This window comes from Symphalangus syndactylus, chromosome 5 (assembly GCF_028878055.3).
Source record: "Symphalangus syndactylus isolate Jambi chromosome 5, NHGRI_mSymSyn1-v2.1_pri, whole genome shotgun sequence".
Classification (NCBI taxonomy): domain Eukaryota; kingdom Metazoa; phylum Chordata; class Mammalia; order Primates; family Hylobatidae; genus Symphalangus; species Symphalangus syndactylus.
The window spans coordinates 24645974-24659213 of record NC_072427.2 but is presented as its reverse complement, the minus strand read 5'-3'; the positions used below and the strand labels follow the sequence as shown (position 1 = coordinate 24659213).

The window sequence follows — 13240 nt, the reverse complement described above, 5'->3', positions numbered from 1 at the left end:
TGTCAGCTTGCAGCTTTTCACAGGCAGTTTTGGGCCAAGCCAGTCTTTCCTTTTAACTTCCCAAATTACAAAAACTACACCCTTAAAAGCTAAAGAGTAAGGGAGGAAAACCATTTCACAATGCAGCTGGCAAAAAGCAAAAGTTTATACCACTTCCATCTGTAAATTAAATGATTGAATTCATTAATAACCATCTGATACCTGTCAAATGTTGCCAATGCTAGCAAGGCATATTATCTGACAACTTTTTTATTTAAACTTTTGATGATCAGACTTTTGCCTAGTATGGGAGTAAGGACAATATGAGATGCTTAAATTTGCATAAACCAGGGAGCCTTGGGGATTAGGAAGTACAATAGAACCAGATAGATTTGGGTTTGAATTTCAGATGCGTACCTATGGGATGGGAATTTGGGTAAGTTATTTAATGCTTTTTGAGCCTGTTTCTCATCTATAAGATGGTGAGTATTAATCTGCCTTACTACATGCCAGGCAGTGTTGAAAATGCTTCACATATTTCAACTCTTCTAATCCTCCAAACATGCCTTTGAGGTAGGGACTATTTTACCTTTAATTTACTGATGGAAAAACTGAGGCACTAAGAAGTTAAGTGATTTCTGACTCAAGTCACTCAGCTAGCAAGTAGCAGAGCTAGTACTATATCACATTTTTTATTGAATTAATAATTCATTTACTATATGATGTAGTGTTATTATTATTATTATTTTTGGCTAAGAAAATGCAATGCTGCCTGCTGAGTGCAGTGGTTCATGCCTGTAATCTCAGCACTTTGGGAGACCAAGGCAAGAGGATCACTTGAGGCCAGGAGTTGCAGACCAGCCTTGGCAACATAGCAAGACCTCATCTCAACAAAAAATTTTTAAAAAATTGGCCAAGTATGGTGGCGCGCTCCTGTAGTCCCACATACTTATGAGGCTGAGGTGGGAGGATTGCTTAAGCCGGAAGGTAGAAACTGTAGAGTTTGCACCACTGTACTCCAGCCTGGATGACAGAAAGAGACCCTGTGTCAAAAAATAAAAATAAAAAATAAAAAGAAGAAGAAGAAACAATGCTACCAATTAAACTTTGACACCCCACAGATGGTAAGTTGCAGCCTGATAAATATTGACTTATTGAAAAAAGGGAGTAAATTACCATTTCTTAACCAGAGATTAGCACCATTAACATTTTGGCTTATTTTTACTTTCCTATGTGTTTTTTTAAACTTAGATAAATATACAGATAGGTTATTCTTTCTAAAATAGCATTTTTAAAGCTTTTTAAAATGACAAAAGCATTTAATGAGAGCATAAGATATAATTGTGTGGTGGTATCATAATTTACCTAGCCTTTCTTCTACTTTTGGGCCGTTGGGTTTGTTCCAATATTTCTCTTATACGTAAAGTTCCAGTGTGCATTTGTATATAAATGCTTAAAGCTTCCCCTCTCAAACTTCAAATTAGGAATTCTACCTTTAGGATAGATTTTTGGGCAAAGAATTACTGAGTCAAAGAATATGAACACATTTAAAAGTATTGATACATATAAAGAGTTCTTTTTGTAATGGGCTGTACCAATTTGCACTCTCAGCAACAATAAGAATGATCATATAGTGCTTCATTGATTGTATTAAATATCATAATTTAAAACTTTGCTAATTTGACAAGCAAACAAAATGAAAAGAAAAAATGATATGTAAATGTTTTACTACTTGTAATTTCTCCTATATTTTAAGTTTGTTCTCTTTCCCTTATCTCTTCCTTTCTCTCTCGCTTCTTTTTTCTTTCTCCCTCCCTCTCCTCTCTCCTGCAAATCATCCGTTTTTTGCCTTTGTATTGATTTGGGTTTATATACCATTGATTACTAAATTTTGTCATATGTGTTGCTAATATTTCCATTTGCTGCTTGGCTTTTAAATTGTAGTTGTTCTAATATTATATTTTTGAGTAAAATGTATCAGTGTTTTTCTTTGTAATTCTTTCCATTGCTTTTAACTTTTTTTTTTTTTTTTTTTTTTTTTTTTTTTTGAGACAGAGTCTCGCTCTGTCGCCCGGGCTGGAGTGCAGTGGCGCAATCTCGGCTCACTGCAAGCTCCGCCTCCCGGGTTCACGCCATTCTCCTGCCTCAGCCTCCGAGTAGCTGGGACTACAGGCGCCCGCCACCGCGCCCGGCTAATTTTTTGTATTTTTTAATAGAGACGGGGTTTCACTGTGGTCTCGATCTCCTGACCTCGTGATCCGCCCGCCTCGGCCTCCCAAAGTGCTGGGATTACAAGCATGAGCCACCGCGCCCGGCCGCTTTTAACTTTTAAAGACTGCTTCAGAGATCTGATAAAAAGAAAAACTTGAATTAGCTTCTAGATGTTTGCAATTTGACTTTTGCTTACATTTATTATTTAATCAACTTGGGATTTATTTTGATAAAGGGTTTTATGTGAATATCTCATTTTGTCCCAGATGACTGGTCAGTTATATCTTATCTCTTGAATGATTATTCCTTTCTCTACAGATGCATGACATTTCCCTTAGCATATATTAAATTACTGTATATACTACCCTGTGCTTCTGAGCTTTCTATTTTGATCCGTTAAGCCCTAGTTGTCTATTTTTTTTTTCTTTTTTTTTTTGAGACAGGGTCTCACTCTGTTACTTAGGCTGGAGTGCAGTGTCACGAACATGGTTCACTGCAGCTTCCACCTCCCAGGTTCAAGCAATTCTCCTGCCTCAGCCTCCTGAGTAGCTGGGACCACAGGTGCACATCATTATACCTGGCTAAGTTTTTAAAAATTATTATTTATTTATTTATTTATACATATATATATATATATATATATATATATATATATATTTATTTATTTATTTTTGTAGAGACGGAGTTTCGCCATGTTGGCCGGGCTGGTCTTGAACTCCTGAGTTCAAGTGATCCTCCTGCCTCCGCCTCCCAAAGTGCTGGGATTACAGGTGTGAGCCACTGCACCCAGCCCAGTTGTCTATTTTTATTCTAGGACTATAGTGCCTTAATTATTAGAGCTTTATGATAGGGCTCATAGCCCTGTGACCTTGACAGCTTATAGGGCTAGTTGCCTCTCATTACACTTCTTTGTCTGAATTATGTTAGGACTTAATTTCTCAGTTAAATGTAATGGTTATTTTTTTCAAGTCCCTCTGCCCTTGTGGGGAAAATATTGCTTGGTATTATATTTTGATTGGCATTGTAAAATTAAGTAAATTGACATATTTAGTAACTTTTCCATATTTCTTCTTCTGAGATGTCTCTCCATTTATTCTCTCAGCAAAATTTTCTATCACCCAGTAAGATTTTGTGGTTTTCTTTACATGGACTTGACAATGATTTTGTTAAGGATTTTTCCTTGGTATCTTGTATTTTCAGATGCTACTGTAGAGAGGTCCTTTTGATAGAATAAGGATAGAACATTTGATAGAATAAAGGATAATTTCTCTTATAAAAATATAAGAAGGCTATTGATTTGTATATTCACCTTTGATGAAATCACTTACTCTTATTAATTCTATAGTTTTTTCAGTTGATTCTTTTATGTTTTCTAGGCAGACAGTCATTTAATCTTCAAATGATGACAATTTTCTCTCTTCCCCAATTCTTATACCTCAAATTTTGGTTTCTTGTCTTTGAATTAGCAAGCCCTTCTGGGGCATTCATAGAAGCATTGGTGAAATAGTGGCCTACTGGGCTAGTTCCTGATTTTTATTATTGTTTTACTTTAGGTGAACAAAGCAGTTTGTGGTTTGAGACAGATAGTATTTGCCTTTTTTTTTTTTTTTTTTTTAAAGTCAGAGTCTCACTCTGTCGCCTAGGCTGAAGCACAGTGGTGCGATCTCAGCTCACTGCAGCCTCTGCCTCCCGGGTTCAAGCAATTCTCATGCCTCAGCTTCCTGTGTAGCTTGGATTATAGGCGCCTGCCACCACACCTGGCTAAGTTTTGTATTTTTAGTAGAGACAGGGTTTCACCATGTTGGCCAGACTGTCTCGAAGTCCTGACCTCAAGTAATCCTCCTGCCTCAGCCTCCCAAAGTGCTGGGATTACAGGCGTGAGCCACTGTGCCTGGCCTTACTTGCCTTTTTAAGTTCTGGTTTTCTTGTTGCTCTGAAAGACACCATCATCCAGGGCCAATGGCGAATCTACCTTGGGCCCATCTTCCTTCCCCACCCACATCCAGCTGATTATCAGGTCTCTTCCTCTGTTCCTAGGCACTGTTCTCCCTTCGTACTGCACTTTGGCCTGTTTCTCATGTCCATTGCAGCCCCTCAGCAGCCCAGGCCCCATTGTTTTGCCCTTTTAGTCTATCCTGACTCCAGACCATACTAGACAGGGTGCTGCCAGGTGCTGCTACCTCTGCCTCCCACAGCTCATTGCAAATCTGCTGGACCTCCCTAACCAGAAAGGTGCATGCAGGTGCTTCCCATTTCTGTGCTCAATCACCTCTTCTGCTAGGTGGAGAACCTCATGAGGATAGTAACTCATCTCTGCCTTCCCCATAGTGCCTCACAGCACAGCCTTGCATGGGAAAGGTGCTTATTGGAAACCTGTCGAAATACGCAGAAACTACCTCTACGTTCAGGGTGGGGCTGAACCAGTGAAGAACTAGCAAAGGACTAACATTTTGGACTTTTCAGAAGGATGGGGTTTTTTTCTTGGCAAGGTTACAGGCAGCCAGGTAGCCGACATAAATTTCCAGCATGGACATCAATTCCAGAGGGGTGTGGGTCACCTTGAAGGCTCACAAATGAATATCAGCTGTAAGGATATTGATTTGAAGAATAATTCATTTCATGTGATGAGTTTAACTCAACATCATTTATATTAAATAAAATATTAGTCCATGGCTGGGCATGGTCGTTCACACCTATAAACCCAGCACTTTGGGAGGCCGAGGTGGGAGGATTGCTTGAGACCAGGAGTTCAAGACCAGCTTGGGAAACAGTGGGATCCTATCTCTACAAAAAATAAAAAAAAATTAGCTGGGCATGGCGATGTGCACCTGCAGTCCCAGCCACTCAGGAGGCTGAGGTGGGAGGATCGCTTGAGCCCAGGATTTGGAGGCTGCAGTGAACCGTGATTGCCACTGCGCTCCAGCCTGGGCAACAGAATGAGACCCTGTCTCAAAACAAAACAAAACAAACCCGTTGTTCCAGTTCCTATATCCTGAAGGGGAACAGGGGACAGGGAGTAGGAAGGAGAGAGGAAGATTGAGTTTGGTATTCAGAGGAAGGAAAAGTAGTTGGAGATGTGAGTGTGTGTAGGCGTGTGTGTGTGTCTTGGTCTCAGCATGCCAGATGGCATATCTAAGGTAGAGGAAAATTGTGCTTTCTCATACAATCAGTAAGAACAGAGTTTTTGAGAACTGCTTTGAATGTGCTTGCCATCCGGCCAGTCAATTGCTTCTTTATTCTCCAGCTTTTCACAGAGCTCTGACTTAGTGCATCTGCTTGCTGTCATTTTCAGTTGTATTTATCAAGTGACCACAGGACCCTCCTGAAATCGTCTAAGAGGTCTTGGCTCCAGGAAGTGTACCTAACAGATGAGGTCTCCCATATGAACTGCTGGCAGGCTGCCTTCCCCAACCCCCAGTTACGCCTGGAATATGAAGGCTTCCCCGTCCCGGTGAGTGCAGCATTGGGAAGACATGGGTGCCTATGCTATGAAATGGATGCAATTTATTCCTGTCTATAAAACAAAGACTTATAGCTCAAATGCCATATGACTTTCTCTCTCTTTTCTGTCTTTTTTTTTCCATTTATAACACACAGACTTATAGCTCAAATGCCTTATGACTTTCTCTCTCTTTTCCATTTATAACACAAGTTTGGAAGGTACTAATTTACCCCATGGCGGCATCCTGCATTAGAGTTTCTCAACTCTGCCTGCACATTAGAATCGCCTCAGGAACTTTCTAAAAAGCTCAGGCCCTGCCCCTGTCATCAGGTTAAGAACCACTGATGTGCGATCATAAGGGTTGTGACACTGCTTCCTTTGCACTGTTTTCGCTAAGGCCTCCGCTAAGTACTAATTTTTAAGGAGTTTGAGCCCAGGTGTGGTGGTTCATGCCTGCAGTCCCAGCACTTTGGGAGGCTAAGGTGGGAGGATCTCTTGAGGCCAGGAGTTGAAGACCAGCCTGGGCAACATGGCGAAACCCCTGTCTCTACAAAAAATATAAAAATTAGCGGGATGTGGTGGCACACACTTGTAATCCAAGCTACTCAGGTAGCTGAGGCATGAGAATCTCTTGAACCCAGGAGGCAGAGGTTGCAGTGAGCCAAGATTGTACCACTGCACTCCGGCCTGGGTGACAAAGTGAGACTCTGTCTCAAAATAAATGAATAAATGAATAAATAAATAAATATTAGCCAGGTGTGGTGGTGAGCACCTGTAGTCCTAGCTACTTGAGAGGCTGAGGTGGGAGGATCACCTGAGCCTGGGAGGTCGAGGCTGCCGTGAGCTGTGATTGTGCCACTGGACTCCAGCCTGATCAACAGTGAGACCCTGTCTCAAAAAAAAAAGAAAAAGAAAAAGAAAAAGAGCTTAGGGAGAAGCCAAGGAGACAGCAGGGTAGCCACATAGTCAATGCAGTGGTCCTGCAGGACAGCATCATTCTCATTGTCACTGTGTGACGTTTTCTCCGGATGCTGGGACCCATGGGACTGGAGCCTGGGGCATGGTCCTGACGAGAAGGTGGGGGGTCTTGTGGGCACAGAGTAGGCCTCCCTATTTCAAGGGCCAGAGGCTTTCCTGCTCACGAGGCATCCAGCAGACAGAATGAAGATGTGTTGGCAGCCACTGCGTTGAGTATGGAATTAGTAGCAAGCATGGCCAGGTTCGCTTGTGACTGACCAGGAAGTGGCCGCAGTTGCAGGCCACTGAGTCTACCCGATGCAGCATGCCTGTCCCTCACCTCTGCCAGGTGGACCCTGACTTCACAAGGTTTTTCTCCAAGCACAGAGGACATATATATTATCTACAATGAAACAGGCTTTACAAATTATTCTCTTTAGATGTCCTTTGCTAAGCTTTGCTCTTCTGAGAATTGCCTTCTAGTTCCACAATTTAAACTGGCAGTGCCTCAGTTTCCCTATCTAAATTCGGGGTGTTAATAGTACCTACCTCATGAGGTTTTGTGAAGACTAAATTGTTAGTACATTTAGAGTGCTAATTTGAAAAGTGCCTGGCTCATAGAAGCCACCCACAAGTGTTTTTTGTTGTCATGACTGTTGTTGTTATACGGTTATTGTTGCTGGTTTTTTTAAGAGGTTAAGGTAGCAGTCAGTTTTCCAGGCACCAGGAGTTCTTTTCTCCATTACTAATTCACCTTATGGCTTCAGGAAAGTCTCCCCAGGCCTCACTGAGACATGGTTACACATCTGCAAATGGAAAACCTCAAACCTGTCTGAGCTACCTTGCACATGTCAATGACCTCTGGCTAGAGAGACCACCGGGAACAACTGTGGTTTAACAGGTTGGGTAAATTACTTATTGCAGTGAGGGAGAACACACACCATGGGGAAGCATGAAAGAGCGTGTTAGGATGCTGATAGAATTTGGGCTTTGGTTGGGTGGTGTTGGAGAGAATCCCAAGAAGTGAGGCTTTGCTCTGGACTGGACGCTGTCAGGAAGTGGGGGATAATCCTATGATTGGTTATCTCGATAAATCTTATCTCTAGGGAGGGCCAGACTAGAGTGAGGACAAAGCTGTCATTAGTAAAGAAGCAGCAGTCAGTCGCTCATATTAGCTGGGAGAGGCCAGTGTTTGGTATTTAGTGGCTTAGCCAATGTTTGTGTTTTGGGTGTGTTCAGATATGATTATAGAGTGCTCTTGCTTTTGTTTTGACCACTCATCATCACAGAGTGGCCTTGTCTGATGTGGACATTCTGTGAAGTTGATTCTGTTCCCAGGAGAACACTAAGGCCTACTTGTCAGTGCCAGGCCAACCCCTGGATGGCAGGGCTGCTTTTTCTTTCTTACACAGCTTTTAACTTACATGAGTCAGGATTTTGAAACAATATATATTTTTCCTGATGGTAAACATATGTTCACTTATGAAAAGTCAGGAAAGCACAAAAATAACATGAAAATTACCAGTAGTTCCATTCCAGAGAAAGCCATTGCTTATCATTTCTTTTTACAAGATAGGACATCATGAAGATACTTCTTGTTTTCCATTAAATAACACCATAGACCATATCTTGTGTGGCAAAGATCTTCTCCAATATAACTTTGAGTGATGATTTCATCATACAGATATCTACAATAATGTATTTCATCCATCCATTATGGTTTGGCATCTAAATTTTTCTGTGCTGTGTGTGTATAAATACATGTACAGTCATGTGTCACTCAATGATGGGGATAAGTTCTGAGAAATGCATCATTAGGCAATCATGGTCACCCTGACAATGATTTTGTCATTGTGTGGACATTGTGAAAGGAAAATCAATCTTGGGACCTAAACTCACTATGTCAAAGGGAAAGTCAAGCTGGGAATGGGGTCACGCAAACCTGCCTCCCATTTTCCTCTTAAACAGGATAGCTACAAATATATATATATATATATATATATATATACACATATATATATATATGTATATATATTTTAAAGCTACATACATCCCTCACAATTTGTCCTCAAGGAAATTCCTTGTGGACCCAAGATCTTTACCTTAAAACAGTTATGTGGAATGTTACCCTGACAATGTAAAGTGATAGCTTATCTTCACAGTATTCGACAAAGGACAGAACTAAAAAGTCATCCTTCCGCTCACCTGAGACAAAGGCATATAGGAATGCTCCCTCTGCCCCATGTTGGTTTCATCTTATGTAAAAATGCAGATTAAACAAGCACAAGACGAATGCATAAGTAACTATTTCTCTACCGCCCTCTCACATGTAAAATGTGTATTTGGTGAACACTGACCGAAAACTCAAAAGAACGCAACTGCTTGCCTCTTTTATTTACCCTCCTTTTGTTGTTGTTGTTGTTTTTTCTTTCTTCCTCTTCCCCCCAGTACCCACTCTTTTCACTTTAAATATTGAGGTCCCCAGACTCTTTTCGGGAAAAAGCATGGACCACCGATTTTTCCTGTTGGTCCGTGTTATTTTTGGTGGGCGCATGCTTGACCTTGGCAAATAAACCTCTTAAAATAATTGAGACTCGCCTCAATAATTTTCTTTGATTTACACATCATAAATGTACTTACACAAACCTAGATGGCGTAGCCTACTACACACCAAGGCTACATGGGATAGCCTCGTGTTCCTAGGTGTACAAACCTGTACAGCATGTTACTATACTGAATACTGTAGGTAACTGTAACACAATGGTAAGTATTTGTCCATCTAAACACAGAAAAGGTACAGTAAAAATAGGGTCTTATGGTCGCATAGGTGGTCCTTTGCTAAATGAAATGTTGTGAAGTGGCACATGACTGTGAATATATATAATTTTTTTCTACTAAATTGAAATAAATGTACAGTATAATTCCAAATTTTTGCTTTTAGGGAAGCTTTTCCCTAAAAGCAAAAAAAAATTTTAGAATGCTAATAATACATTTTCTTTATCTGTTAAGGCAAATGCTAAAATTCTCATCAATCACTGTCACACAAATCGGGGACTGGCAGCCCACCGGCATCTTTTCTTAAGGTATTGTATTTCAGGGTACAACAAAATGCTGTGATTGGGGCTGGGGGCCATGAATATAAGCAAAGAAGCTCAATTGACAGTGTATGGCTGCACATACACAAAATGTCCTTTGCTGACGAAATACCGCCACATAGAACTTCGATGGTGTGAAAAATCCTATTAGAGCCCCTTCTCTTATACAAATCCTTCCCCTACAAGAGGATTTTAGTTCTAATGGGATCCTACCGGCCTAATCTTTGCCCAGATAGGGTGCAACCTCCCTGCAAACGTGTCACATTTTAGAGATTCCCTAGGGCAAAAAAAAAAAAAAAGAGATTCCCTAGGGCTTTATCTAGCAATCCGCTTCTTAAGGTGCTTTTGAGATTAAATTATTAATAACAGCTTCTTGAGAGTTGTTATTCAATTTCAAACCACAATTGATTCTCTCTTGCTCCAGCACCTATTTTGGAAAGGAGGCTGAGGTTGTAGCTCACACATACTTGGATTCACACAGAGTTGAAACACCAAGGAACCATTGGATGTTGGTTACTGGGAATCCCAGGGATGCCTCGTCCTCCATGTTGGATCTGCCCAAACCACCCGCAGAGGACACTCGAGCCATGGAGCAGGCCATGGGCCTTGACACGAAGTAACACACCAGGCACGCACATGTTTTCCCTGGTCCCGCTCTCATCAAATGTAGCTTTAAAAGAAATTAACAACCTTGGTCATGCCTCAAGCTATTTTTGAATCAGATGTGGAACTCTCTGGGCACTATATTAAAATAAAGATTACATTAAGATTATTGAATTTGTGGTGGGAGTCTAGGGCTGAAGAAAAACAGCTCTGGAGAATAAATAGTATTTGAAAGTGACAAACAATAGCCTTTTGTTGATAAACAAATGCTGAAGAACTCAGCTTCCTCTACTTATATCCTTCATTGTCTACAAGGACAAGGCGTTACTTTTTAAAGTTATGTCTATGTAATAAAGCTGTTGGAACTATACTGAATTTTTGGTACCACAGTTGCCCTCTTGAATGTACTAAAACACAAAAAACTGACAGCTCTGAGCTGTGGCCTTACCTTGGAATTAAACATTTCCACCTTTGTAAAACCTCCTATCTTTGTCTCTACCTTTGGCTTTCGAGGTCAGGACCTCTACTTGATCAGTAACCTATTATTTTGTAATGATTTTTAAACTGCAGAATCTCTACCTTGTCTTTGAAACTGGCACATTAGTCGTGGCACCCATGTGATTAGAAAGTTCCTGACAAAATAAATGTATGTCCTTCCATTTATTTGTTCATCTGTTCCTTCCTCATTGAGTGCCTGTGATGTGTAGGGTATTATAAAGGGATGTAGGGTTTCCAAGTCTTGTAGATACAGGTAAACTATTAGGCTGCTTCACAAATATGTATACTGAGAGGTAGAACATGGGCTGTAAATGTGTTTTAAATAGATGCAGTTTCAGTCAATGCAGATTGACCCTCTTCAAGAAGGCAAGCATTTTCCATCAAGTACTGCAGGATTTAGGGCAGTCGTTCCAGCCTTGGCTATGCATTGCATTCACTCTGGGAACTGTAACAGTTACTGATTCCTGGTCTGAGCCCAGAAATTCTGATTGAATGGTCTGGGGTATAGCCTGGGCATTGGGCTTTGTCAGCGTTCTTTAGATGGTTCCCATGTGCAGCCATGGCGGAGACCCACTGTGTTAGGAGGTGGAGGAGGAAGCAGTGGTTTCTTAGGGTGGTCAGAGGAGGCTTTCCTCAGCAAGTCTCTCTGGCTGCACATTAGAATCTCCTGAAGAATACTGAAAAAGCCCGTGGCCCAGGCTGCACTCTGGACCATTTAATCAGAATTTCTAGGGTGAGACATTAAAAAAATACAGATGCTTGGGCCCACCCCAGAGCTTCTTCTTTTATTTGAAGTGGAACCCAGGTATTAGTATTTTTAAAAACTCACTAATTTATTTTATTTAAATTTAATTACAAATTTTTAAAACATTTTTAATTTTTGTGGGTATGTAGTAGGTGTATATATTATGCGGTACATGAGATTTTTTTTTTTTTTTTTTGAGATGGAGTTTTGCTCTTGTTGCCCAGGGTGGAGTGCAATGGCACAATCTCCGCTCAACACAACCTCTGCCTCCTGGGTTCAAGCGATTCTTCTGCCTCAGCCTCCCGAGTAGCTGAGATTACAGGCATGCACCACCATGCCTGGCTAATTTTGTATTTTTAGTAGGGACGGAATTTCTCCGTGTTGGTCAGGCTGGTCTCGAACTCCTGAACTCAGGTAATCCGCCCGCCTCCCGAAGTGCTGGGATTACAGGCGTGAGCCACTGCGCCTGGCCATGAGATGTTTTGATACAGGCATGCAATGTGAAATAATCACATTATGGAGAATGGGGTCTCTGTTCCTCAAGCATTTATCCTTTGTGTTACAAACAATCCAATTACACTCTTTTAGTTATTTTTAAATGTACAATTAAGTTATCATTGACTACAGTCACCTGTTGTGCTATCAAATAGTAGGTCTTATTCATTCTTTGTAACTATTTTTTTTTTGTGCCCATTAACCAACCCCACCTCCCTCTCAGGTCCCTAGTACCCTTTCCAGCCTGTGGTAACCATCCTTCTACTCTCTATATCCATGAGTTCAATTGTTTTGATTTTTAGATCCCACAAATAAGTGAGAACATGTGATGTAAAAACTTGCTAATTTATTTTAATGTGCAGTCTGGGTTGAGAACCTCTGGCTTAGCTGAGAGTTAGGTCTGCCTGTGTGTCTCCAAGGGGTGAGGCCAGGTGGGTTTGGGCTCCAGCTGGGGAAAGACATTCTATAACAGTGTGAGCCACCTGAAAGCATCTAAACCAATTTCAGTGCATTCTTGCTCCTGCCATACGATATCCATTGAAAGCTTCAGACAACATCAGGGCTCTTGATCCTTTCCTAAGTGATCCTCCAATGGCTTCTTGACTGAACACCGAGAGGTTTCCACCAGATGGAAAGTCTTGACTGTGAGTTTTCCAGGTTCTTGGCACGTTGAACAAAGAATTGAACAAAGTGCACAAACAGAGCAACATAAAACAAACAAAGCGACAAAAGAATGAAGCAACGCCATAAGCAATACAAGCACAGATTTATTTAAGTGAAAGTACACTCTATAAAGCGCAAGCAGGCTTGGGCAAGAGGCTCAAGAGCCACGATTACAATGTTTGTTAGGGTTTAAACTAAGCTAGAAAAATTTTGATAACATCCCTAGGTGCCCTTTGGAGGGTTATACCTTATGAATAATTGGCCCACGACCAATCAGAGGCTGAAGTGGAGACTTGGCCCATGACCAATCAGAGGCGGAAGTGGAGATTGCCCGCAGCCAATTAGAGGCTGAAGTAGAAACTTGTTGTCTTGTTATCACAGGAGTGAGGATGTGGCCTCTATGCTGCCTAATCTTGCCTAGAACCAAGGAATGGTGCCATATCAAGGGCTCAGTTTTGGTCACTGCTGCTGGTAAATTGGGCACTTGACCTGTAGCCAGGTCAGCCTTGGTGAGTGGAAGTCCATGTTGCTGAGCCCATGCCTTAACCCTTG

At 41.3% G+C, this 13240-nt stretch overlaps 1 protein-coding gene across 3 annotated transcripts in view; it reads left to right on the top strand.

The window, feature by feature from the left end:
• Positions 1-10946, top strand: part of CFAP161 (cilia and flagella associated protein 161) — a 29834-nt gene extending 18888 nt beyond the window's left edge. For 2 of the 3 annotated variants that reach the window (XM_063639965.1, XM_055276902.2), the window contains exons 5-7: positions 5483-5641; positions 9599-9672; positions 10109-10946. In XM_063639965.1, coding sequence (XP_063496035.1) covers positions 5483-5641; positions 9599-9672; positions 10109-10304 — 429 coding nt within the window. In that variant the 3' untranslated portion in view covers positions 10305-10946. Of the gene's footprint in view, positions 1-5482; positions 5642-9037; positions 9177-9598; positions 9673-10108 lie in introns of those variants that run through there. The other variant, XM_055276903.2, reaches the window with a different exon arrangement.
• Positions 10947-13240: the final 2294 nt, after the last annotated feature.